The following is a 27,696-nucleotide window of genomic DNA, read 5'->3' as shown; positions in this document are numbered from 1 at the left end:
CGAAACGACAAGCTGAGTAGAACTATATGCTAGCCCCCACCTTGATTTCACGAGATTCCATCGTTTAGAGCCTTAAATAAGCCGTTTTCTATTTTAGGGGCATTGTCATAATTTTTCTCTCTCTGTTTTTTTATCATTTTAAGGTTGTAGCCGGCCCTATATAATGATCATTATATCTGATTTGAAGAAACATATTGAAACCCTAGAGAGTTTTCTCTCATTTCTGGTGGATTTCAGTGTACTTGTTTTGATTGAACATTGGTTTAATCTCTTGCCCTCTCAACACATTTCAACAAGGTAGGTTAGACACATTTCAACAAGGTAGGTTAAACACATTTCAATTTTTAATCATTTGAGTAATTTTGTTCTTATCCAATAATGTAATGTCACACCATATGTATACCCTATCCAACTTAAGTGTATGAACACTAAATAAAGTATCATCTTAATCTAACCAGCTAAATGAAAAAAAAAAGAAAGTCATATTAGAAAAGAACAAATTTGTTGAGTTTCATTCGCCAAACCACAAAGTACACACCAATGAAATTTTGCCAGAATCTTGAAATTGAAATGGCTTACTATTAACTACATTGAATACTATCATGACACCATATCTTAAGCGTATGAAGTTTACAAAATTGGATTAGATTGGATGAGAAAATTTGAAGTAATTTGTGTTGGGTGCACATGAAATTAAAGTCCTGTATCGGTTAAATATGTGAAAGTTAAATAGTTAATATATAACGGGGATGCGTAAGCATGCATAAATGTCTGCATAAGCACTCCCTGTCGTATCTCCCCAACAAGTAGTATCCGAGCAAGGTTCGATTGAGCTTGATTGGAGCTGGTACATGTGATATGGGGTATGGTACACAGACACTCGCAGAGAAAAGAGCAACTTATCACTCGACACAAAAGCTCCTCAATAGACAAAATGGTTTAAGCAGATAAAACCTATTTGGTTACGTTTGAATTAGTGGAGAGTGTGAAAGATAAAACCTATTGCATTAACTATATACATATATATATATATATATATATATATATATATATATATATATATATATATATATATATATGTACGTATATAGAGTGTGTGTAGATCAGCCATATTAGATGAAGTTAAATTTATATATAAACAAAATGGTTTAAGCAGTTAAGCTATAAAACCAACCACTCCTTTTACCAAACCCATATGTTTCTTATTGCCATATTTGTTGATTATTTTGAGAGGGTGCAAAACACAAAGTCTATATAATTGTAGGATCTGTCAATTAGAGATTGGTGTGTTTTGACTGAGTTGGTTTGGTTGCATTTCAGCTAGACCTTGAAGAAAGCAGTCCTTCCAAAGTCATCATGGATGACATATACCTAAACCCTAAACCCTATATATATATATACACACATATATATAACCCTTCAATAGGATTAAAACTATGATGGAAGTGAACTCTACATATATATATTTGCTTATATGCAATATTTTGAAAGGAGTGGCCGTGGTTCAAGATTTCTTTTGCACTTAAAATGCTTATATATACAGTTGATTATATATATATATATATATATATATGGACATCAATCCAATAAAAATATTTGCTGAAAAGTGGTTGATGTTGCTCTGCTGAAAGAGGCAATCCCTCGAAAAGTTTATCCCATCCATGTATTTTGTGTAACGTATAAAAAAACAGATATCTTGACATTATGAACAGTAGTTGCCTCTCTTTACCAGCTTTCTTTCTCGTTTTCCTTTGAATGGAGACTTTTGTCCTTGAAAGCTAACTTCTGACACCCATTTTGAACTTTGTTTAAAGAAGGGGTTGGGACCTTGGAAATAGTCTGATATCGGCTCGGTTTGCAGCAAACGGTAATTTTTGTTGTAAATAATTTGCGTAAAGAATATTGTTCAAGGTCGGGAGCTCGACACTAAGCTTGCGCAATTATTTTCAAGTGATTTACGTTGAGTTTTGATCCAACTAACCTATCGTGAAGGTTTACGCGTGCTGAGCCCGACCCGAGTTTAGACTTACTGGATTGTCCAAAGGACATGCCTACTTAGTTCTTTATTAACAAAAAAAAAAGTGTTAGTACTAGATGGTGTATTGAAAGGCTTGTTAACTACCAAGTAGTTTCTTGTAACCTCCAAGTAAGCCCCATGTAAACGCCTAGGTGAAAATAATAGTAATAGTAATAAAAAAAAATAGCTCCAACTGTGTCACTCTACTGATTAACAATTCAACAGTCTTACAGATATGTAATTTTGTCTCAACTATCCCAAATTGATATTGATGAATGCAATTTCATATGAATCATGTGCGGTATGTGGGATCCACGATTTTCACATAGATTATGTACACGATCTCAGCATTTGGGATAGTGGGAACAGAAAAAAATACTAAGATATTTAACATTTTCGTTAACAATTGAGTATTTGGCTAAACAGTCAGTCCACGGGCTGGTACCCTTATTGATCCTCAACACTGACAAAATTTAAAAATCTCTTCAATAGTGTAAGATGTTCATGTACTCACAAAAGCAACAGTTAGTAGTTAGTGCTGAATCAGTTTCCACCACTACAATATTCTGATAGTGAAACCTCAAACCCTCCATGGCATATACATCTTAACATCAAAACAACATGTTGTGTGCCAATACCCTATGTGATAAAACATTGTTGACATTTTGGACCTTGGGGAATCCCACATTACATGGACCTACAATTAGGCTTATACGAGGCAAATAGATGGGTGACCTATTTTTTCTGAAAAATCATGATTTGTGAGTTGGGTCCAAGCACGCACTTGTCTTATAAACCACTCATATCTCCACATTTTTCCAATGTGGGATTTCTTGTGTGTGTGTGGGGGTTACTACAATCACCTAACATCAAATATTAACCAACTTTGATCAAGTGACCTCCATTGTAATGTCCTAGTCCCAAGAATGGGCTTAGATTCTATTGCATATTTCAACCACACATATCCTTGTCTGCCATTTTCATGTGTATAGTGCATGAATATCTTACACTAATGAAGATATTTTTTAAAATTTGTCCCTGTTGAGGAGTACTAGCTACCTACTGCGCTGATTGTTTAGCCAAATACAAGTACATTTGTTAATTGGTTGCTTATCTACTAAAAGTATGTTGAAGATTAATATATTGTTAATTTGTTATATGGTTTTGAAGAATGAATATGATGCAGAACGTCTTGAATCGATGCAAGATGAAGAAGAAAAGTGGCGATAAATAGTATTTTTTTCATTGAGTAGTATTTCAGGGGCATTTTTATATTTTCTGTTAGTAACTCTAGGTCCCTGGAACAAACTTTCTAGTTTTCCGGAGTAAACTCTAGTTTCCTAGAGTCTGAGACGTTTAAATAAGCCTCACTTTCCCTGAGGCATTTGGAGTTTTGACATTTAATCAATCAAATATTGAGAGCTCACTTTTTCTAGTGAATTTCAGATCTTATTATTTTCAAGATTTACGCTTGTAAATTAGATCAGATGATGGATCAATTTTTCGACAATTATTACTCAAAGTTTGAGGAGGGTGGTGAATTGTTGGAAACAAATCAAGAAATTTTGCAGGCTCAAGAAATTATCATTGATCCAATTTCACATGCATTTGAGAAGCATCCAATTCATGAAGAGAGTTTTAAAATTGATGAGTATGCTAATTTTGTGGGGAACAAAGTACAAGAAGTTTAGAGTTTGGAGAATAAAGGAGCAGTTATCTCTGAAAGTCAAGAAGAAATTATTGAACTTGATAATAGGGTTGTTGAGGTCATTGATGTTATTCCTCTTGAAAGCCAGATTTTTTCTGAGGAAGATTCAAATTCAACTAAATATTATGTGGTTCAAGAATCTCACAATGAGATTATTGTTCCTATAAACTGTGAGGTCAACTTATTGATTTTATTGAGAGCGAAGATTCTAATTTCAATATTAGTTCTTCAATATTGAGTATTGTGAAAGAGTTGATATTAAGAACTAGGGATTTGGACCGTCTGATTTTCATGGAATTTCTTGAGTTCATGAGTGTGTTGAACAAATTCTATTATTCGAAATATTTGTTTATTTGGAATGAACGAGTACAAATTCAACTAATGGGCGCGAAGATTTTAAAGGATCAATTTTTTTGTGGGTATCATGGTGAAGACAATTATTTTCAACCAAGACTCAAAAGGGCAAGTTATTTTTTTGAAGTGGAGGAGACTGATGCATAACGTCTTGCAGAAGGGTTCGAAGAGTAGTTGGATCGATGCAAGATGAAGAAGAAAAGTTGTGATAAATAGTATTTTTCCCATTGATTAGTATTTCAAGGGTATTTTTGTATTTTCTATTAGTAACTCTAATTTCCTAAAGTAAACTCTCATCTTCCTGGAGTCTGTATGAGACATTTAAATAAGCCTCACTTTCCTTAAGGCCTTTGGAGTTTTGACATTTAATCAATCAAATATTGAGAGTTCTCTCACTTTTCTGGTGAATTCCAGATCTTATTATTTTCAAGATTTACGCTTGTAAATCCTCCATACCTTCGCTGTGTCAGAATATGTCTTATGTCCTGAAAATCTTCTAATTACTGTGATTTAATGACAAATGACACAGAGCATGGTAGCGACCACTCATATTTTTCACAAGTCGACTAGCTCGGAAACATTGGGGAAGCAGCATGGTAGTCAACTAGCTTGCATAACATGCGTAGTTTGTGGGTTAGTAGCATGCCCAATAAGTTGATCCCACCGTACAACAAAAAAAAAAGAAAAAGAAAGGTTGCTGGTGTACACACTGAGTCAGGTGTACAACATATTTGTGCACCACATGACCATAACACAAACTATTGTAATTTTTTGTCTAAAACTTGTCAGATTACACACATAACTCATCAACCATCATTGTGTTAAACTTCTGATGAACAAAATGTACAATCCCAAAAGGGAAACAAGGCCAAAACTGCACCATCCCTTTAGATCAACAAGGCTTAGATTCAAACCCACGGAGATGTAGCGTAGTTCCCATAGCATCATTTAGCTCCTCCGACAAGTTTTGACAGAGTTTTCCGGTTAGTAAGGCTGCCGACGAATGATAGAAGGTATCATTTGAGTGTGATTTTGCCAGGCAAGAACAGGTAACGAAAGCGAGAGTCGAAGGAAAGGATGCCACAATTGCGAGAACCAAGAAGGCTTTGTCGTCTTTGCGAAATGCATTGCTCAACAAAGGCAGCTTGATGGGGTGGAAGGTAATGTGATATCCACACTGCCAAATTTGAATCATCCACATAGCTTTTAGCAAAGCAGTGCAGCATTTTCGGCACCAATAGCTTCCCTTTGGAGCTAATCCCGACTGAAGCCCGAATGAAATCATGCTGAGCTTCTTGAAGCTCTTCCTCCACTTTCTCAGCCGTATAGATCCTTACCTGCATTAGCCATTAACCATTCTTCCTTCTTTAATAGAAAGAGAAAATAATAAATTAATAACAATCGATATACAGCAGTGGAACTGTTGAAATTACCGCGGGGGATGAGTACATGCCACAGCTGAGGGCAAAAGCTACGAGTGGTTCATATGAATCAATCACGGATTTCCGTTGCTCCTCTGATACCTTCAACTTGTGAAGGGCAAGGAGCAGAGCCTGACCACATATTATATTGATCAAATGTTACTGGGAACGGAACAGAATGAAATCAGAGAGAAGAAGGGGAAACAAAGCAGGAAAATGCAAACAATTTAATTGACATTATTAAGCTGGTACGTACAATTTGTGGCCTGTGTAGGGGCGGCTTCATTTTCAGAATCACGTACTCGATAGCAGCTGCACTGAATGAATGGCCTCCGACAGTGTATGCCGCCTGAAGAATGAAACGAATGATAGCAAAACCAAATTCATCAATTGATACATCCCGAGAATGAAAAAAAGGTTTTGCCCAGGCTTATGATTCTTCATTTAACAAACCAGGAGAGTGCGAGTATATACACATGCACATGCATGATGAAACATAACAGCAGTCTACCACATCATCTGTTGGCGTTGGCGGCCCATAATCAAAGGTATATCAGGTACTATGTGTTTCGTCCTTTCAAGAAACATCTTTTCAATTTCCTAATGCAAAACTGTGGAGATAGGACATAACCAGGCTACGGCAAGCCTCAGAAACACAGGAAGGAAAATATAATTCCAGCCAGGGATCAAACCTTTTGCATCAATGAGAAAAGCTTCAAGTCACTTTTTGGAACTCCATATGCCAAATATGCCTGTCAAAAGTATACCAAGACTGATTATATATTTATACTCAAATTGTGAACAATTGCAGTAAAAATCAAAAATCAAAAATCAAAATAAAACGAGGAGGTCGCACATGCATGATCAGCGCATTGTATAAGTTGATCCAGAAAGCAAGCTTCTCATAGCAGCTCAAGCGGGTATGGTTCACTCTGGCCAGTTGCCCAACTAGTGTTCTGTTCTCCAAACAATAAAGCAAAATAAGCATAACTCAAGTATTCGGGTAACAGATGCAAACGAAAGTAGTGTGGGACAACAATCCAACATTAGGTAACAAAAACACAAGTTAAGATTCAGGATAGTCAGTGCGACCAATGTATGATCCAAATCTGAAATCCGCACTCAGATGCCTCCACCACATTGATAAAAGATAAGTTCACGTCAAGAACTGACAGATCTATAATTTTTTCAGTATTTATGTATATTTGAGTTTACTGGAAACATTTTCCATATCAGATTTTCCTCCTAAGTTAATAAAGTGTCCAAGAAACAAATAATGCAGAAACAAGAGTAAACTATAATGCTAATGAAAAGAACAGAGGAAAATAAGACATTCTATAGGTCTGGCTTGGGTTAAAGCCTGCTTGGAAAAGAGCTCACAGTCTTTCAACTTTCAAGCATATGAAGGAGCAAAGAAGAGTTGTGGTCCTTGTGGACCTCATTCACTCAGAAATATGCTGAAATGTATGAAGATAAACAAATAATAGAGCTCTCTTCAGGGAGTTCAAGAGTCACAAGTTTCTGTCTTATTTAGTCAATTTACTAAGTTTCGTATTTGAGTAAAGGGTTAAAAGTCAAAAAGAATTTCAGATGAGATTTAAGATGTAATTGAAGCATCTTCAATCATGAACTCTTCCAATTTTGCAAAGTTTGCATCTGGAAGCAACCACTTGGTGTCATCTCTGATAATGTCCATTGCCATTCAATTCGAAAGAAGCAGTACAATAATATTGAAGAAAGCCAATGAAATACGGGAAACTAATAAATAAACATGTAACCAGTACGGAAAATAGAACAGAAGACATGTTCAAAAGGTGATCAAAAAATGAGTTACTAAAATCATGATTCTATTTATTATCCTATGCAGTAATTTCATGATAAATGATTTTCACAGATGAAAAACCATAAAATTTTGCAGCAAAAGGAACCAATCTTATTTTACCTAAACCTCCTGAGTGCCCCTGAAGCGTATTCTAGTTGTTCCTTCCCAACTGACATCCAAGAAATTTCAGTTGCCAAAGCATACTTTCCAATATCTGCCCAACTTAACTTTCCGCTCACTCTATAAGGATCAAAGGTGTTCTCTGAAGCCAACACCTCAGAGTTCCTCTCTATATCTACTCGTGGGCTCTGCACCCAGGATGAAATCATTGAGCGCTCAGATGATGACCACCAAGATGAACTGGAAAGATGTCCCCGAGGTGACATAGTTGAACAGGGGGTATCTGATGCAGATGATTTGGAAGGTATAGCAGAATCAGCCAGGGACATGAATATATTTTTCATACATCTTACCATCTCTTCAGATAGTAGATTAGGGTGATCCCAAAGGCCTTTAAGTGGCATTCCTTTAAAAAGTGTCCTGAATTCTACAGGCTGAGCAGAATCAGTATCCATCTTTGTGAATATGTTCTTATCACGGAAAAGCCCAGGTGAGTCCATTGCATCCTGATACAAGGTAAAACATGTTAAAATGCTTGAGCAAAAGATATTTTTTACAACATCTTCGCCACTTATGCAACATTACCAAGACAGAATGGTGAATGACTACAGCAATCGTGAGCCACTACTTGGACCTTTAGTAAAATCTTTTTTTACAAAAAAAATCCTTCAGTAAACTTATACTGGGTATAGCTGTCTCCATGAATATAGCTTGTGTACAGTGAAATATCTTAAGGTTTAAAAAAATTTCGTTTAACTAAACCAACAAGTAAAACAAGGAACTCCATCAAGCAAGCATAATAGCACAGTAGTCGACATTTGGATAAATGGAATCATTCTGGAATATCAAATATATTTTCTTGAAAAAGAAATGAGGCTAAACTCTCTAGTCTCTACAAGTGAAGGAAACACAAAAGAGATACCTCCATCGGTAGCTTTGTACAAGATGATTCACCAGTAGATTCTGATTCAGAAGAATAACGCAATTCAGAATTTGAATTCTTCAAGCACCTCAAAGAAGATGAAGTCTGGATAAAGTATGAAAATGTTTAAGCACGAGGCATCATTATGCTATAGGAAATCATTCAAAAAATGCATGCTAGAGAAAGCACACCCTAAGAATAACATATAGCTCCATGACACAACAACATCATTCTGCTATACATTAAACAGCTCAAAAAAAGAATCCCCACTTTCAAAGTTACAAGGTAGGACTTGAGATGAAGGAATTGACCAGAGGAATGGCATTTTGCACAACGTTCGGATTATCAAGAGAAGAAGCCCATGCAAGACTGCTAGCTAGCGATGAGATTATTCAACATTTGTGTACAAGAGCAGGCTAAATTGAAGAAGCCCTTAATGAGCAGAATTTGAAACAAGCCTTGTTTGCCAAGATTAAATGATCAATATCCTTTGCTTAAACTCTGTGGCTTTTACCTAAGAATAACATACAGCTCCAAGGCAGGAATGAGGCATGATATCTGGATATCGGCAAAAAAGAAACAAATATATGTGGTTCACTTTCTTTAAAGAAAGAAAATACAACAAAATACATACGATAACAATCAAATTAGTGTTAAATAATATCTAAATCTAGCTTTATGCTATTCTTCTGAAAGATGATGAACATAAATGAAAATATGGAATCTAAGTCGAACATAGAAAGAGTACAGATCATGCTTATTCAGAAATTATATTTATAAAAATTAAAGCAGATTGGATACCTGAGTTTCTGTTATGCTAGACGAGCAAGTAGATATTGACTGCGTCGATAAATGCTTCAAGTGGTACTCAGCAAGCCTCCGTTCATTTCTCTCTTGACTAAGTTGGAAATGCAGAGAGATCATCTCCTGCTCTAATTTCAAAACTGACACCTCCAAAACTGCGATATTGGAAAGAAGCTCAAGCTCCTGAGCCTGTACCCAAAAAAAAAGATCTTATAGCAACACAAAATCACTGCCAGATTTTCGTGTTCATGGCTGAAGAATGTCCATACGATTGTAAAAAGTCCAGGGAACCACATTTTGAAAACTTTAATTAGGTAGATCAGAAATGCAAACTAGTAACCTAACAGCATGCAATTAACACTAGGCACGATTCTGTTAGTCTTATCAGAAACCAAAAAATGGAGGTTAATGAAATCATAAATTAACCTTGACATTTTCACAGTTTAAGATCGGTACCTCTCCCCACCCAGCAAACCCCACAATTAATTTGAACAGGTCACTACTCAAAATATTCAAAGATAAGTTGTGTATATTCCTGCCATCTGCAAGTTGCTCATAGTTTCTATGGCATTGGTCAACCATTACAAAACTTCTGAAAAACCAGAGTAATTTTAATAACTTATTTCAGTGAGAGAATTTGTTCCCCAGTTTTAAAAATCACATAGAAACCAGCTACCTGTTTATCGAAGATTTAGCGGAATGCTCCCTAACAATAGAAGTACAAAGGGAAACCAAGCTTTCTTTTGGTTTGGTGGTACTGCTGGGGGGATGGTGTCTTAAATAAGAAAAAAAAACAAGAGATACAAAAGAGTGATTCGGACGTTGCGATACATCATAATAAAGGAAGCTGAGAACTAAATTATTAGGACTAATATATCATTTATGCAGTCTGTACTTCAGTGGCACTCATTTATTGTTTTGGACTACCCAACCAGTGGCAGTCTGCAACTTGTTGCTTAATATCTCCCAATAAAGAAAACAGTCGTTACCTACAGTAATCAAAAGAGATTGCAATAGGCATCCGAAGTTGCTTAACCCAAAATTTGTTGAGATATAAAAGGAATCAATGTTAAGAACAATTGATTACAAAGGTCGATTTCATCTTTTGCAAGCCTACAATGACTGTAAATCAATTGAAAGGGGTGTAGCACAACTTGGTAGTGCATTTGTTTTGGGTCTACCGATTAAATCGTAAATTGTAATTATTACACATACTTGTTGAGGGAGACATGATGGACTAGACAATTTAACAGCATTCTTCTCAATAGCATTTTCCAGGATAGAATGTAGCTCAATCTCTTTTTGCAGCTGCTGTTGTAATCTTTGTACCTGTTACAAAGACATTATTTTTTTTGGTTACGTAGGTGTCACAGAGGTTGCCGTCAGTAAATGCTTATGTAAAGTGATTAGGACCATTGTAAAGAAACATCAACGAGATCCTTGTTAAATGTGCTTTCAACATTTATAGAGCTTAGTTACGTATTAACAGTCAGGTAAAAGCTTCATGTATAGCCTAATCATGTCACTACTAAATTCCTAATCTAGGATCAGTATACATGTAAGCTGCAAGGAGGTTGCACTGAACTGAAACTGAAATCATGGCCATGGTATGCTGTATTTGTACTTGTATATGTGATATGTATGTGTACACGTATGAATGAAGGTATGCGTATGAGTGTACAAAGTACTCCAATCTGTAAAGTTATCAAAACAGCAATTACTTTTGCAAGTCCTCATCATCCCTTTCATCATAAACTGGGCAAAATCGAACTGTTTAGCTTAAGGTTTTGATGTTGATCCACACGACTGAATGAAATCAGGCTTTAGACCTTATTAATGCAACAATCTTCTTTGAAAACCGAAAACGCAGAAACGTTTAAGTATGCATTTCTGAATCACAACCTGAACAACAGTGTTCCCATATGTCAAGTTGCAGGGGGTAAGATTTCACTAATACTTGCTATATTTATATAAAATTCTCCTGGGCCATAAAAACCTTGATACAAATCCATGACAATCTTGAGCAATCAGCTGTGGTCATATTATCATCATTGGCCATACATGAGATCCATCAAAGAATCCATGATATAAACAGTAGTCTCCTGAACATTCCCCCTCCAGAGTCCATGTTAATTTTCTTGAATTGTAAACACATTGCATGATGGTTTTCATGATGCAAAATTCAACACCTTAACAATGACAATTACTTGAGAGCCCAATGCTTGTTTGTGACCAAGAAATCAGACTTACACAAAAGTATATGCCTATTCAATCGACAATAACAGCCAGCTTTACAGCTCTTCAGAATAAGGAGGCCATCCTTCTTGTACCGCATTCATATGAAAACCCAAAGCAAAGTAAATAGTAAAATGCAACAGAATGCAATAATGCCTGAATGGACTTCAATGAAAAAGAGAGGCTCACATCTTGCTCAAGTCTAAATCTATAAGGATAAGAGCCGTGACTTTCACCACATAACTCAGGACTGCTAGCAGCTTCGCCATAATTCCTCACCTAAACATACCAAAATTACTATCAATGCAAAACTTTTTAGCATGAACTTCAAACAAAATTCAAGAGAAAACTGATAATAAGTGGGTAACTCTATTGCAGAGTTCAATCCATTCGAGCACAACAATAATGGCCACATTGTTAGTTTCCTCCACTATCAGCACAACAGGTTCTCCATTGAAACTGATGCAACTTGCAAGTTACCAAAGGAGCAATTGAATATGTTAAATTAGTCAGTACTGACCTCTAATAATGAGTTATCAGCTCGAAGTTCATCCACAACAGCTAATTGAGTCTCTAAATGGCGATTTCTTGCTCCGGAGTGTGAACATTTCAAGATAGAATCACTTCAGCAAGAATAGCCATTGTCAAAGAGTGAAGGGGGGGAAAAAAAACTAAAACAGGAGAAACCATGAAGAAGGGTTTGAAACAAAGGCTCATTGGTCACTACAAGAAGAAGAGAAATGACAAAGACAGAGGAACAAGAATGCATTCTTACTGTCGTAAGGCAGATCTCACAACTGGGTAGTCGCACATCCTGTGATTAAGAGATTTGGCTTTTATCACATAAACAGCATCCCGGATTTCCCCGTAAAACTCGGCTTCTGTACCCAGAAAGAAACTATGCCCAAGTACAAACAAGCATCATAAATCCTGCAAATCCATTCCATTCATCAAATATCTAGCTTTTCTTGTACACAATTAATTGGGAAATCCAAGAGAATTCTTTTGTTGTCGATATTAATTTAGGACATCTTGAGGGCATGAATGAAATTTTAGACTTGGTGAAACAACTGTGCTACCTATGAACACATGAAAAGGACAAAACACTCTCATGAATGCAAAGCTACCAGTCAATTTCATTACAACAATGCAAAGACTGTTCCAAGTTAAGACCCAGCCAACACAAAATTGATTGAGGAAGGTCACTAGAAAAGAAAGGGAAAACAATTCTCAGAACACAAAAATGGAAACGAGTAGCTTTTTGGTAATCAATAACATTGTCACTACGTGAAAATCAGAGTTGAGAAAAGGCAGTAATATTGGAAATGTATAAGAATATGATTATCTCCTAAAGAGAGAGGGAAAATGCTCATATTGGTGAAAAGAGCGATTCCCATTAACATTGGTGGGGAACCCAGTCAAGGAAAATATGTGAAATATTAATCAAATTAAAATTAAAAAGAAAAAAGAAATGTGGGCTACAGTTTGTTCCATTATGAGTAAAGGTGAACATCATTTCACAAACATACCCTCAAAAGATCTTCAAGCTTGAGTCGAGTGAGAGTAGAATCGGTTGCTTTTGCGCTCATGTTTTTTGCTTTTCACACATTTTCTCAACCTAAAAGTGATTTTGAAGTAGCTGGTGGGTTTTGCTTTGAGAAAAGATTCCAATCTATATGACAATGATAAGAGTTAATTGTCTTATATTCAGAAGCAAAAAAAGCAATCCAAAGGCAGATGACAGTGGTCCCTTTAAAAGCCACAAAAGAAAAATTCCCACTGATCAACAATAATGCCTCCCTCTTTCAGAAGTCTCTCTAACCTAAAAACAAGCACAAACATACAAAACAACTCAGACCCATATTCAGATTTCAAATACCCACACAGAGAGTATAATGCATAAATGTTGGGATTTTAGAAGTGGTGCCAAAAAACCCATTTCCTCTGAAATCAGAACATGGAAAGGGGCCTCACAGGGGAAGGACCTCAGCTTTCTTAACGAGTACATACCATGGACAAATTGAAAAGACCCAAACCGAAACAGCTCTAAAAAAAACTTCTCTTTAGCAAGAAAAGATTGCAGTACCAGTCGGATATTCTTCTTCAACTCTTTCAATCAGAGAATCCAAATGTCAACGGGCTATGAGCCTATGATGTCTCACGAACAATGCTCTCTCTCTCTCTTTTCGGGAACAGAATTCCCTCTCTACGGATTCAAAATTCTTCAATGACTTGCGGAGATTCTTTAAGAAAAACTCACAAAGAAACAAAGACACAGTTGAGCTACTCAAAAGTACGTAAGAGAGATTTCAATTAAAATTAAAATAAAAACAACAAAGAAGAGAGAATCTAGAGTCTAGAGAAAATCCAAAGTCCAAACTGGTAAAATTAAAATAATATCCGTCTTTGACTTGCCCAAAATACTGCTAAGGATACTGACTAGTGGGTTTTGTGTGTCTGTTTATGCGTGGAGCCTAGTGAAGCAGAGAGAGATGCACTTTGTCTGTAGTGAACTTCAAGTTCAAGCAAGGAACCAATTTTTACGAATTCTGTGTGATATTTGAATTACGAAATAACGAGCCGACCCTCTTACTTATTTGGTACACAGAGTCCCCTATTTTAAGTTAAAAGCAATGGTATGTTCTGTTTGTTTAGTGAAAAATACACATTTAGGATAATGTTTTTACGTTTTTCAGTGTTTGTTAAGTCAATGGAAACAAAATCATGATCGTCGTGGGTTTGTTTGGTGCAGAACTCGAAATTGAATTATGAGCGAATCTTCTGAAATGAGTGGAATCATTTCAGTGAAAAGATCGACTTCTTGAGTTGGTTCTCTTGATCTGAAGAAAGGGGGCTCCCTTGGATTTGCCCAGTTGAAGACTCGAGAAGTTGTGCCAAGAGAACCAACTTCTTGATTGATTCACACTCATACAATACAAGAGAACAAATATCAATCAATTTATATATATAAAATGAAGGATTCCAAATGCCTCTCCGCAAATTTCGATGTCACGTGGATGTCATAACAAAAAAAAACGCAATTAACTTAATCTACTCAAAATTGATTAAGAAGGTTAAATTCCATACGCTTCTCCTCAAATAACGATGCCACGTGGGTAACATAACCAAAAAAAACACAATTATTTATTTTAATCAAATTTGATTAAGTTAGGTAAAATTCACCCACTTAATATTGCCTAACATGTTCAAGAGAAAACGTGTGCGAGAACTTTCTAGGGTTATCTCATACAGCTATTCGTTTCGTATGCTCAATGTATTTCACTATGCACTATTGCGTCGTGTTCGGCGGATTTGCACACTCAAGGTGTAAAACACCTTCGTAAGAATGAATTTGTTGTACGAAGTTCCAAGAATTTGTTTAGTGGTGTGCAACTAACCTTTTTTTTTGGGTTTTTGGCATAGGGAATCAGTTTAACAATTGCCTTAATTGAAGTCTACACACATGACAATTGGATGCCTGCCACTGTATATGATGGAGGTTTGTTTGATTCTGTATCTCATGTATTTGATTTGCTCATTCGTATTTTTTTTTTGCTCGGTTCCCACTCGCTTTTTTTGTTTATTAGGACGGATATGCCCCAATTAGGGGCCTTACTCATCTTTTAATCACCATATTTCTCATACAGATGTTCTTTTGTTCAATGAATTGTAACGTAAATATTTACATTAAAACTAAAACTTAAATGTTCAATGAATTGTAACGTAAATTTTCTTTTCTTTTTTATTATTGAAGAGAATGTTGCGAAAAAGATGAAGTTCAGGGATGCTTGTAAGTATCGAAAAATCCATTCTTGATCGAAAATGTAAACGCATGACGCAAAGGACACAATTGGGAGACATAAGAGGTGTGTTATATTTCCCAAATGATTTAGAAATCTGTACTAACATTTAATAATTTGGAAATTTAGAATTTATGAGTGTAGTGTGTATTATTATCAAAAGCAAGGGCATTCACTTTCGCATATAAACACCCTGGTATGGAGATGAACTTCAAAGACGCCCGCATGTATCAGAAGTACATACTAGACTGCAAAAAAAAGCGAGCGACGAAAGGATCTTGTTTTCAAGATAGCATTGGTATACATTATAATTTCTTAGTCGTTGGTGGCATCACCTTGCATTTTTGAACATGAGATGTTCTAAAGATTCAAATTTGATAGGATTAAAAACTGTCCTCATATTTTTATTTTGTTTTCAAATGACATACTAACTTTTTTCAAAGCAACCAACATGCTTATGTTCATGATTGTGGTACGTCTTCCTATGAATGCGAGCATTGCGTTACAATGTTATGTTATGAAGAACGGACACTTAAGGCAAAGCGACCAACACGCCCAAAATTTTTTTATCTATTGTATGTCTGGCAAAGTTCAATTTCCTTTCTTGAAAGAAGCTTCAGAGCCCTTGGCATCCTTGCCAAATGATCATACTAGTATACAGTCATCTCGATCATGAAAATTATAAGAACATGTAATTCGGCGTTTGCTTTCACTTCAATGGGAGGCCATATTGACATACAAATAAATAACAGTAATGAACCTTATGTTTTCCGACTTAATGGTCAAAATCACCATCTTATTGGTTCGTTAATACCGATAGAAGGAAAGAAGCCATGTTTTGCACTGCTCTTTATCTATGACATAGAAAATGAGTTTCAGAATCGCATTAATGCAGTTTCATATAGAAGTTCTCAACAAGGTCTACAATTGGAATTGACAAAATCTCTTTTGGCAATGCTCGACGAGCATAACATTTCGATAAAAACCTTTAGGATGGCTTGAGACAAGTTTAAAAATGGTGATTTGCGTGATGTTAAACTATCTTTGTATGGTTCAAGGTCATGTGAAAGAAAGGGATATAACCTCCCATTGGGCTCAGAAGTTGCTGAACTTATTGTTGGGGATTTCAATCCCAAAAACCGTATAGATATTTTGTTGTTCACCATCAAGCAATGGGTTTGCAATGAATTACAGAGATGCACTCAAGTTTTATGGCATTGCAATACCTATTGCTATTTTCTTATGGGGAAGATGGTTACAGAGATGATATTAGGTATAAGGAAATCATAGGGTCTGAAAATCTAAAAAGAGGCTTTGTGACAATAAGGGAATATTATGCACGTCAAATACAACAATAAAACAGATTTGTGACAAACAAGTTTGTTTACGAGGAGTTAAATTATGACAGGGATTCAATGGGAAAAAAATTATAGAATTATATTCCTATTTGAATATAGAACAAGCGACATCACATAATGCTATCATAGAATCTGTTAATAATAAAACAGGTAAGACATTCTTTTTGAGTGGATACGGAGGAACAAGCAAAACTTATTTGTGGGAAACCATTGTGTCAAAGCCTAGATCCAGAGGCAGAATTGTCATTGTTGTTGCTTCGTCTGGAATTGCTGCATTGTTGTTACCAGGTGGGAGAACAACACACTTACCCTTCTATATTCCTATTGATGCTTCTAAAGAATCAACATGTGATATAAAACAAGGTACACAATTGTCAGAATTCATTTGTAAAACTAGTTTGATTATTTGGGATGAAGCACCAATGACAAACAAATATTGTTTTGAAAGCTTTGACAAAACGTTAAGAGATATACTACGTAACACCTTTGAAAATAATTCAAACAGACCATTTGGAGGTTTAACGACAGGTCTTGGAGGAGATTTCAAGCATATCCTTCTAGTTGTACCCAAAGGGAGAAGAGAGGATATAATCAATACTTCATATAGTATTTGTAACCAAACTTCAGATATGAACAATCTAGATATTTTGTACCCAACTGAATTTCTAAATAGTTTGAAAATATCCGGTATTCCCAAGCATCAACTAACTTTGAAGGTTGGCTTACCAATTATGTTACCATGTAACATGAATCAAAGTAAGGGTTTGTGCAATGGAACAAGGTTTATCATCACTCAACTCGGCAAGTGGTTTTTTCAGGTTGAAATAATTAGCAGAACAAATATAGATGAAAGATTCTTTATTCCAAGGATTATCTTATCCTCCACGGACACAAGGTTGTCTTTCACGATTAAAAGGAGACAATTCTCAATTGATGTATGTTTTGCAATGACTATCAACAAAAACCAAGGTCAAACCTTGAGTAATGTAGGGATTTTCCTTTCAAGGCAAGTACTCATGCATGGGCAATTATATGCAGTCGTTTCAAGAGTTACAAACGGGAAAAGGTTTAGGATATTGCAAGATGATAAAGATTATGCAGCCAAAAATTATGTAAAAAACGTCGTGTTCCAAGAGACTTTTAGTTATAAGGTAATATTATATTACAAGTTGTGTTTACATTTGCATATATATGTCGAGTATGGGAATAACCAGATTGTGTAGTGAAAATAGATAACTACTTAATTATTTTGTTCTTTATCTGAAATGTCAGTGTATCAATATGAGATTATGCTTCTGCAATATAGGAACTTTGCTCAAAGGTTATTGGAACAAATAGTGGCCATGAGGAAGATTTTTAATATACCTGGAATGGTAAGCGTTAAACATATTTGGTTTGTTGTTCTTTTTCCAATGATCTTTAGCCTCACTTACTTTTTGTAAGTTTGATTATAATGACATATTTAATTTTCAAAAATTGTCTATCACCAATTAAATGGTTGTTTTTTTAATTATCTCAAACATTTTATATTTTCATTTTAGATATTTATTTAATTTAATGACTATATAGATATTTGCTTATTGTGGGTCACTTTTCATTGACGTTGTCCCCGAATTCTGAACTTTAGCCCATCTCCTATAAATTTCTGGCTCTACCACTAACCAAGCCACTCCTTAATCCATTTTCTAAATTGGCCACTACTCTTGAGTCTTGACCCCTACTTAACTCCCTTGGAAGACAGAATAATGCTACATGTTGGTTTGACACTTTGAAATTGATTTTTTACAAGCCGGAGAAACTAAAATCAATGTTGTTAAAACTGACTCGGACATCGATCCCGGCAAGAGATCGGGTCACTAGTTCAACCAGTGGGTTAATGATTTAATCGCAGGTTCAATTAATAAATAAATAAATATATTATGATTAAACTTAATGCTAAAAATCAAAATCAAAATAACGAAATATGATCATTCAAGAAAAATATGTATGTAATATTGACATTTAACAATGTAATAATAATATATTATATTGACATATTTTGATAACTGATAAGTGATAATTAATATACATATATTGATATTATCATATTATATGTAAAAAAAAAAAATGAAGTACATATAATGAAATTAAAAATGGTAGTGACAGTTGACTCAACTTTTGGTGACTCAATGTAGCCCAAGTCCATGTGGCATAGTGACTCATCATGTGACATGACAAAATTTGAAATATAAATTTTTGAGACATAAATACCCCTATTTCTTTGATACCGAACGTTCAAAACTCATGTTGACATCACAAATTTTTTTTAACTTTTCTCTCTTATATGAAATTTCAAAACATTTTAACTCACAAAATAAATGTTAAATTTTAAAAAAATATTCGGAATCAATGCATAAATCTCTTTCCAACAAGATCCATCATCGATAGTTTTTACCCAGTTGTTCTTAATTCCATTGTTTCAAAAACAATGGATTTTGGATTGCAAAATAAATTATGGATTGATGCTTTTAAAAAACAATGGATTCCAGACTATGCTTTCAAAAAAAAAAAGAATTCTTGAATAAAAGGATGAAATTGAATTTCAAACTCTAAATTATTATGTTTTATAAATTGTTAAAATCATTCTAAATTCATTATTAAAACAATGAAACTAGTTATCCTTTAAATTTCATGTGAGAATTATGATTATTCTGTTGATTTAAATAAGTGAAATTAGTCATTCCATTAATTTATTCAGTGGAATAAATCATTAATTTAATCAGTAGATTCTGAATTGTGCTTTTGAAAAAAAGGATTCTAGATTAAAAGAATTTTGCTTTTGCAAAAAAGGATTCTAGATTCAAAACAATTTATTTAGCTATTCTATTGATTTAAATCAGTGATTTAGCTATCGCAATGATTTAAATCTATGGATTTATCTATTTCACTAATGTAAATAAGTGATATTAGTTATTCCACTAAATTAAATTAATGAAATTAGTTAAACTGCTTTCGAAAAACAATGAATTTCGGCTCAAACCTATGTTTATTTCATGAATTAAAACAGTGAAATAAGTGATTCCTTTCAATTTTGTCTTAGATCAATGGTTATTTCATTGCATTAAAGCAATGGAATAACTGATTCCATTTAATTTCATCCCAAACCAATGCTTATTTCATTGACTTAAAACAATGGAATAAGTAAATCATTATTTTTTACTTGAAATCCATGGAGATTTATTTGAATTACATTGTTTATTCGTTCAACCACTTCAGTGTTATTGTTATTCAACCTATCAACGACTCCATCAACGTAATGTCTTCATTATTAACCACCATATCGTAATTGAAATCCATAAAAAATTATTTATCAACACTCGATCATTGAAAAAATGATGGAATGACATCAAAATCAATGGAATAACGATTTGTCTAACATTAAAACCAATGGGATAACAATTTGTCTGTGATTAAAACCAATGAAATAACGATCTGTCTGATATTAAAACAATGAAATAACCATAAAAACAATGGAATAATCATTTGTTCATATTAAAACCAATAGAATGACCAAAATTAATATATTTTGAAATAAAATACTCTATACATTCAGAAGATGAAGACAAAATAAAAAATATACCTGGTTAATGGTCCAAAATTGGGTTACAATCGAGTCACAAATTGGTTTTCACTTTTCGACGACTATTTCGGTCTTCCAAGGGCTGAAACATGTAGAGCTCGTCAAGGCAAGTTCAACAGTGGTGATGGTTAACGGAGGGGTGGATTATGGTGGCCGAATCGGGCTCCAAAAATTTCGTTGACCGTAACTTCAAGGCGAGATTTCGGTGAAATAGACAGCTGTTAGCAGCAAACAAAGGTTGGGGATGAATCATGGTGATCCGATGCTTCAGATCGGTAGGTTGGTGGCCCCTATTGGTGGTCGAATAGTAGGCGGAAATAGGAGAGAGAGGAGAGAAAGAGAAGGCGTGAGGATGAAGGAGAGGAGAGAGAGTATTTGTGTTTAATTTTTAAAATTCAAAATTTGTCCACTTAGGATTGCTGACTAAACATGCCACCTAGGTTTGGGTTGTAATGGGCTATCAAAATCTTGGGCTCTATATCATTTTCGAAAGAATACAATGTTTTGTAATCATTTAACTCTAAAAAATAATATCTCCAGTTCATACAAAATTGACTGGGTCATCGGGTTTTCGATTCGACCGCCTGATTTTACTGGTTTTCACTGAGTTACATGCTCAAACAGTAATATTGACATAACCATATCAGCTTGGCGATCGGATCACCGGGTTTTCGATCGGACCGCTTGATTTTACTGGTTTTCACTAAGTCACATGCTCAAACAGTAATATTGACAGAACCGTATCGGCTTGACGGTCGGATCACTGGGTTTTTGGTCGGGTCGGCGATATTATCCGGTTCTCACAAAACTTACTAAAAATAGAAGATACACTCATACACCAACGATATCCCTTTTTTTCTAGTAACAAAAGCAACATATACTTTTTCACAATCAATCCCTTCGAACCACAATAAAGCCTAATATTGTGTTGAATTCTTGAATCCTTCTTCGTTTCCTTTTTAGAAGAAGATTTAAGAAGATTTTGAGGACGACAAAGACGGAGACACGATCTTGTTCGTTGCTTGCAATATCACAATTTTCCTCGGATATTTGTATGGTTTGATATTTAGTTTTCTTTGCTGTTTCTGGTCTTTCGCTTTGGCTTTGACCCATAAAGGTCAAATTGACCATGTGAATCTGATTTCCCATCAATGGTTTTGTGTTATCAATCATTGCAATCTGTTGATATCCAATTTGTGTATTTTTAATCAAAGAATTATATGTATATATATCTATGTATATATGTATATATATCTATATATACATAGATATATACACACACATATATACATAGATACACACACACACATATATATATGCAGGCTATTGAGATTTAAGATATATATAGATGCCATGCCAAGTGCTTCGTATAGATTTTGCTACGTAAAGTCCATGAAGATAAATTTTTACTTGGCTCAAGTATCATTGTTCAACAATGGACTGTCTTGGCACACGAAGACCTTTGGCAAGATGGCCTATTGGCCTTTAGGATACAACCCTGTGCACACACATTTAAATGCCTTTTATTTTAGTTTCCCTTTTATTTTGTATGTAGCAAGTGTTGTGCCTTACCGAAATTTTTATGCGAATTTCAATTTCTACTACACCAGACAATTAGCAGCTATTTTTGTTTTCGGAAAACTTTTTAAAGAAAAGTGAAGAGGAAGTCATAATTTGACATCCTTAATTTAGTTTTGAATGCAAATAAACATTCCTCTGCTAAACAAAATATTCAAGCAGCTTCCAAGTTCTTGAGTTGCTCTAGATGTTTTTTTTTTTGTAATCTGCTCTAGATGTTATTAATGTACACAACCTAATCAAACCTTGCGATGAATATGTTGTGTTAAGGTAAAGAGGTAAACAACTCTCATGCACAAGGCCCCCGCAGTGGGCGTAGAATATGTTGTGCATGATAATAAAATGGATACAATCCCCTCTTCACTTTAGGAAATTTATGGACATATATTCGATATTAAGTTATCAAAATCTATAGATTCTTACAGCACTTACATTCAAAGGAGGTGATTCAAGAATGCATGAATACAAAATTTCTATTTATCATAAATTATGTTTCTTTTGCAGCAGTGCTGCATTGTTCTTCTTATTAGATATGCATATTGTCATGTGATGATGATGTTTGACTCTGGATAGTGCTGCAACTTGAAGCTGCATAAACGATTCTGGTTAGGATAAAAAGACTAGATTTATATATGTTCAAGAAATTCCTTTGATGCCTTTCTTCCATTGAATGACTTCTTCTTTTAAGCAAATATTTTCATCAAGTTTAAATATCTTGTCATCAAGTTTAAATATAAATTGATTTGTCTTGTTTATCGGGATTTTTAGATGGCAGATGGAACACCGACATACAATGTGGATGAAGCTCTTTTGGCCTTGGGGTTTGGAAAATTCCAATATTATGTGCTTGGTTATGCAGCCATGGGTTGGGTTTCTGAAGCAATGGAAATGATGCTTCTCTCTTTCATAGGACCAGCAGTTTAGACTGCTTGGGGTCTTTCTTCTAGCCAAGAGAGCTTGATAACTAGTGTGGTTTTTGCTGGCATGTTTGTTGGATCATATTCATGGGGCTAGTTTTCAGATAAATATGGACGAAGGTGGGCCCTTTTCATTTACTTGTTGTTTGCCTAAACTCAATACCTTTGGAACTTGTCTAATGTCAATGCTGCAGATCGAAGCATTTTAACGCTGATTGGAGAAAAATTGTTTCATATTCAACATGCTATGTAATTTTCTCTACATAGAATTATAGCATATTTTATTTCCTTTAAAATACTGAGGTTCTATAGTGTTTCATATGAAAAATCAAAGCAAGCTCTTTCATGAATTGCTGCTCTTCATGGAATGTTATAATTCTCCTATACTATGTTTTCAGACTCAAGCTGGTTGGTTCACTTATGAAAAAGTCTTCTTGGATAGCCTGTTAGAGTCAAGTTTTACATATCTGATGCTGATCTAACCTAGAGATTCGGATAAAGACAAAAAAGTTTTACCACCTTGGCCTGCTGAGTAATAACTACACCTTTCTTTTGTTTTCAACGAAGTGGAGCTATATATACCACAGCAACATCTAATAATTTTCATGAGTCTTATTTCTGTCTACCTCTTCAGGAAAGGATTCTTAATCCCAGTAGTGGTTACTTTTGTAGCTGGTTTTCTGAGTGCCTTTTCCCTAAATTATCTTTCTTTGATTGCTCTACGTTGTTTGGTCGGTGTTGGTTTGGGAGGTAGTCCTGTACTTGTATCCTGGTTTCTAGAATTTATCCCTGCTCCAAGCAGAGGCACTTGGATGGTTGTATTTTCAGCATTCTGGACAGTGGGAACGGTTCTTGAGGCTTCACTTGCTTGGATATGCTTGCTATTTCGTTTGGAGCATTGCTTTTATAGTTTAATTATCTAGTAGATTTGATTGGTTTGTACTGATACATATACGCAGGACTACACATGAACAAAAACATACATATGTAGTTAATGGTTGATATCTTAAAGCACAAGCGCTCCATATCATTGCATCTTGTAAGGACTTGGGAGTTATTGATGCTTGCATTTTACCACAGAAGATCAACAAAAAAAAAGGTTGTTGAACAACATTTCAAGGTTTGGTAGATATTCATACTCTTAAATGTTATATTATGGTGATTTCTTGTAGTCTGAACTTTGAAATTGATATGCTGATATTATGATAAGCGACCGGTGCCATGGGATATTTTTCGCGGCTTGTCATGCCAAGTTTGGTTTGGAGATGATTGCTTGCATTATCCGCTATTCCGTCATCTCTTCTTCTCTTATTCTATAGAGTGACACCAGAGTCACCAAGGTTTTTATGTTCGATTGGTAGAAGAAAGGAAGCACATAATGTTTGGGAGAAAATTGCCAGACTAAATGGAACAAAATTGCCTCCTGGTATTTTAGTTTCTGAAAAGGATATTTCATCAGAGGGTTCAAACCTACTCGGTGAAGAAGGAAATTCTGAAGGTTTAGAATCTAATGTTGGGGGCATCTCATCACTGCGGATGCTTCTTTCTCCGAAGTTAGTTGGGTCAACCATGTTGTTATGGATGGTTTTTTTTGGGAATGCTTTTTCATATTTTGGCATTGTGTTACTCACAACCGAGCTGAACAGTGGTAATAATAGATGCAACCAAACTGGAATTCGGTCAGAAAAGAGCCAGGATGTTAGTTACAAAGATGTTTTAATCGCTAGTTTTGCAGGTATGGTCCCATAATGTCTGTTTCCTTATTTGTTACTCTTCCCACTTATTTAAGGCAGCGCAGCTTAGGAACAATTTTTGATTTGCTTCAAGAATTTCCTGGGCTTCTTATATCGGCTGCTACGGTAGATAGATTTGGACGCAAGCTTTCGATGTCATCCATGTCCTTCGTATGTTGTGTTTTCCTACCTACTCCCTTTGCTCTTCCATCAGCCTCAGGAACTAACAACAATTCTTCTGTTTGGAGCTCGTATATGTATCACATCAACCTTTACAGTGGTTTATATATATGCTCCAGAGGTAAACTATTGAATTTCATTTATCATTTTAAAAGGTGAATTGTCTTTCATATTTTCCTTTACCGTACATCATTACAAAGAAATAACAGGGAAAGAAACCAAATAATGTGATATCAATACATGCCGCATGATGGAGGTTCTGTGTAACATAGCTGAATTTTTAGTTGCTGGACCTGCAATTATTTTTTTAAGTAAATTTTGTTTGAAACATCTGCTGGAAGAATTGCTAGTAATTCAACATGCTTCGCTATCAATTAGTGTATTTTACCTCAAGAATTACATATGGAATTATTTCTTCATGATGGAGTAGAACACCTCTGAGTAGTTTTTTCTCGTGGATCCTGTGACTGCACTTTTTAAAGTATGACTAATGCTTTTGTAAGTTTGATTCCAAAACTTTTGTCGATTCTTGATGGGGTTTATTCATGTCTTGTTGTTTAACCAATTGACTTATGTACAGTCTTTTTTTTTTTTGAAACTTATAAGCATATCTCATCTCATTTTATTTTTGTCTCCAAGTTGGCATCCTTAATCCATGAAAGCATTTTCAGTCAATGCCAAGTTGTAATCTCTCTTCTAAATGCAGATATACCCAACCTCTGTCAGATCGTTTGGTGTTGGAGTTGCAAGCTCAATAGGAAGAATTGGTGGACTGGTTTGTCCTCTCATGGCGATAGGTTTGGTACATGGATGTCATCAAACAACATCCATTATTCTTTTTGAATTCATAATATTTCTATCTTGGATCTGTGTTTCGCTCTTCCCATTTGAAACTAAGGGCCGTGATTTGAGTGATAGTTTATTAAGTTAAAAAACCAACGGATGAAGAAATTCAACTATAGTGTACAGGGGTGGCAACATTCATTTATAAATCCGTATTCATCAACAGTAATATACAGCAAATACACTCTCCCATTGTTCTGCTCATGTTGTCGCAGATAGGCTTTCTTAATTTTTCTTGGATCCTTATAATTTCTTCTGCATTCTGTTTACATTAGTGCATGCATCGGATGGCATTAGAGATTCTCAAATTTTGAGTGCTTTTGGAGATTGGTAATTTGACAGTCAGCTATGATGGATGAACTCACAAGACATCTCCAAGGTGAGGTATCTTGGTGCATGTTGTTTGCGGATGATATAATTTTAGTGGATGAGATACTATTGGGAGCTAATTCTAAACTTGAAATATTGAGGCAGACATTAGAGTCTAAAGGATTTAAACTAAGTAGGACTAAAATAGAATCTATGAAATGTAAGTTTAGTAAGAGTAGGCAAGGGAACGAACAATCAATTGAACTAGATGGAAGAGAAGTAATAAAAAATATGGCCTTTAAATATCTTGGATCGATTTTCCAAGAAGATGGAGACATAAGTGATGATATAGTTAATATGATTAAAAACGGGTGGAATAAGTGGAAGAGTGCATCTGGGGTTTTATGCGACCGAAGAATTCCCCTTAAGGTTGAAGGGAAAATTCTATAGGAATGCGAATACTTCGTTTGATGTGTGGTCACACTAGGAAAGATGGGATAATAGGAGTGAATGAATGTACGATCGATGATAGAAATGAATGGAGAAAACAAATACATGTGATGGATTCCTAGTGATGTTCTCATAGACTCGTGTAGCCAACCCGAAACTTTTGGGATAAAGGCTTGAATGATGATGATGATCTATGAGTTCAATATGTCTCAGCTGAAGTGTCTTAGTTTCCTGCATTTCAATGGTGGATGAGTTGACAACAAGTTGAGGACCATGGCATGCTTCGAGTTCTGTATGCTTTAGTTGAAGGAGCGTCGAAAGTTGCTGCATTTTGATGGTAGATGAGTGCAGTGGCGGAACCAGGATTTTGATTTACCTCGGGCTGAATTTAAAAGTGACGGGGTTTGGGGCAGCGCCCCGAAATATTTTAAAACTTCAGTAAAGTCTCAAAATGATAAGATTTACCATGCCTTTGAAGAAGTAAAAATAAGAGCATGCTATTACAAATGTGCAGGGAGACACTATAATAATTAACTACCAGCTCAAATACTAGGAAAATAGGACTTTTCGATCCTTTGAAGAAGCAAAGGTATCTATTATCGAATTTGTATCGATAGTTTCTGCGATTTCTCTTTCGATGAAGACGACCAATGAATCGTTCAAATACTCATTTTCCATCTTGTTACGAAGATCACTTTTGATGAATTTCATAGCTGAAAATGCACGTTCTGTAGTTGCCGTGGAAACAGGAAGAGTCAAAATGAGACGAATCAACCTGTCGATTAAATTATAAGACCCTGCCTTGTTTGTTTCTACTAACCCACGACACAATTCTGAAATTGTTAACATATTCTGAAACTTCTTATGGCAAACCACATCAAGTCGATAATGATCTAACTGACATTTCGAAAGATATATGTCTTGTCCGCTAAAGTCAACTGGATAAAACTTCTCAGCAAGTAAAAGAATACGACCAGGATCAAAAGCATTGAAGTTGTCCCTAGGATCTAAAGCAGAGCTGAGCATAAGCAGTCCCATTGACTCTTCATTGAATCCAATGCGTAACTCATCCAATATATAATCAACCGTAGCTTTAAAGATGTCAATGCAATAGTGATGTTGAACTGTGATATCATCATTTTGTTGGCAATAACGTCCTGTAGCTTCTTTGTACCGAGTGCTCATATCAGGTATATCAATAGCAAACTTCAAGCAAATTGATTTCACATGCCCAAGGAGATGATCAAAACCTTTTTCTTGCAGTGTTCGAAGTAATTCTTTTGTCATTGAGACCAAATTCATTGCATTCAAAATATCCAAAGATTTTTGCTGCAAAGTTTGACAAAGCATATCTGAAATCCCCATAATCTTGTGCATAAGACGCAATATAAATGTAAAATCAAAGGACTTCATTGACATTAAACAACCACCAGCTTCCCCATAAATTTTATTTGTAGCTCCTTCTTTAACCAAAGATCGAAGCACAATAATAGTTGCACCATACAT

At 35.2% G+C, this 27,696-nt stretch overlaps 3 protein-coding genes and 1 pseudogene across 9 annotated transcripts; 2 read left to right on the top strand and 2 right to left on the bottom strand.

Annotated features, from left to right (window-relative positions):
- Positions 1–4,806: 4,806 nt before the first annotated feature.
- On the bottom strand, positions 4,807–13,869 carry LOC120007990. 7 transcript variants are annotated; one of them, XM_038858492.1, is made up of 14 exons: positions 13,490–13,869; positions 12,933–13,225; positions 12,179–12,482; positions 11,924–12,026; positions 11,593–11,682; positions 10,420–10,497; positions 9,166–9,357; positions 8,365–8,469; positions 7,443–7,948; positions 6,357–6,456; positions 6,193–6,252; positions 5,757–5,849; positions 5,513–5,632; positions 4,807–5,416 (listed from the first exon to the last, which is right to left on the bottom strand). In XM_038858492.1, the coding sequence occupies exons 3-14, from the start codon at positions 12,214–12,216 to the stop codon at positions 5,096–5,098; spliced, it is 1,806 nt and encodes a 601-aa protein (XP_038714420.1). In that variant the 5' UTR covers positions 12,217–12,482; positions 12,933–13,225; positions 13,490–13,869; the 3' UTR covers positions 4,807–5,095. The 7 variants fall into 7 exon arrangements, with proteins under 7 accessions (XP_038714420.1, XP_038714414.1, XP_038714417.1 ...); XM_038858486.1 differs by having other exon boundaries at positions 10,384–10,497; positions 13,490–13,868; XM_038858489.1 differs by having other exon boundaries at positions 10,384–10,497; positions 12,179–12,301; positions 13,490–13,868.
- Positions 13,870–22,526: 8,657 nt separating this feature from the next.
- On the top strand, positions 22,527–25,519 carry LOC120007345 (annotated as a pseudogene).
- Positions 25,520–25,782: 263 nt separating this feature from the next.
- Positions 25,783–26,190, top strand: LOC120007344. The gene has a single exon (XM_038857540.1). The coding sequence runs from the start codon at positions 25,783–25,785 to the stop codon at positions 26,188–26,190; it is 408 nt and encodes a 135-aa protein (XP_038713468.1).
- A 549-nt stretch (positions 26,191–26,739) lies between these two features.
- On the bottom strand, positions 26,740–27,696 carry LOC120007343. Its single transcript, XM_038857539.1, has one exon. It carries the CDS (start codon positions 27,694–27,696, stop codon positions 26,740–26,742), a length of 957 nt encoding a protein of 318 aa, XP_038713467.1.

Source organism: Tripterygium wilfordii, chromosome 10 (genome assembly GCF_013401445.1).
Source record: "Tripterygium wilfordii isolate XIE 37 chromosome 10, ASM1340144v1, whole genome shotgun sequence".
NCBI classification, from domain to species: Eukaryota; Viridiplantae; Streptophyta; class Magnoliopsida; order Celastrales; family Celastraceae; genus Tripterygium; species Tripterygium wilfordii.
The sequence above is the reverse complement of the archived record's forward strand: the minus strand, read 5'-3'. Positions and strand labels throughout refer to the sequence as shown.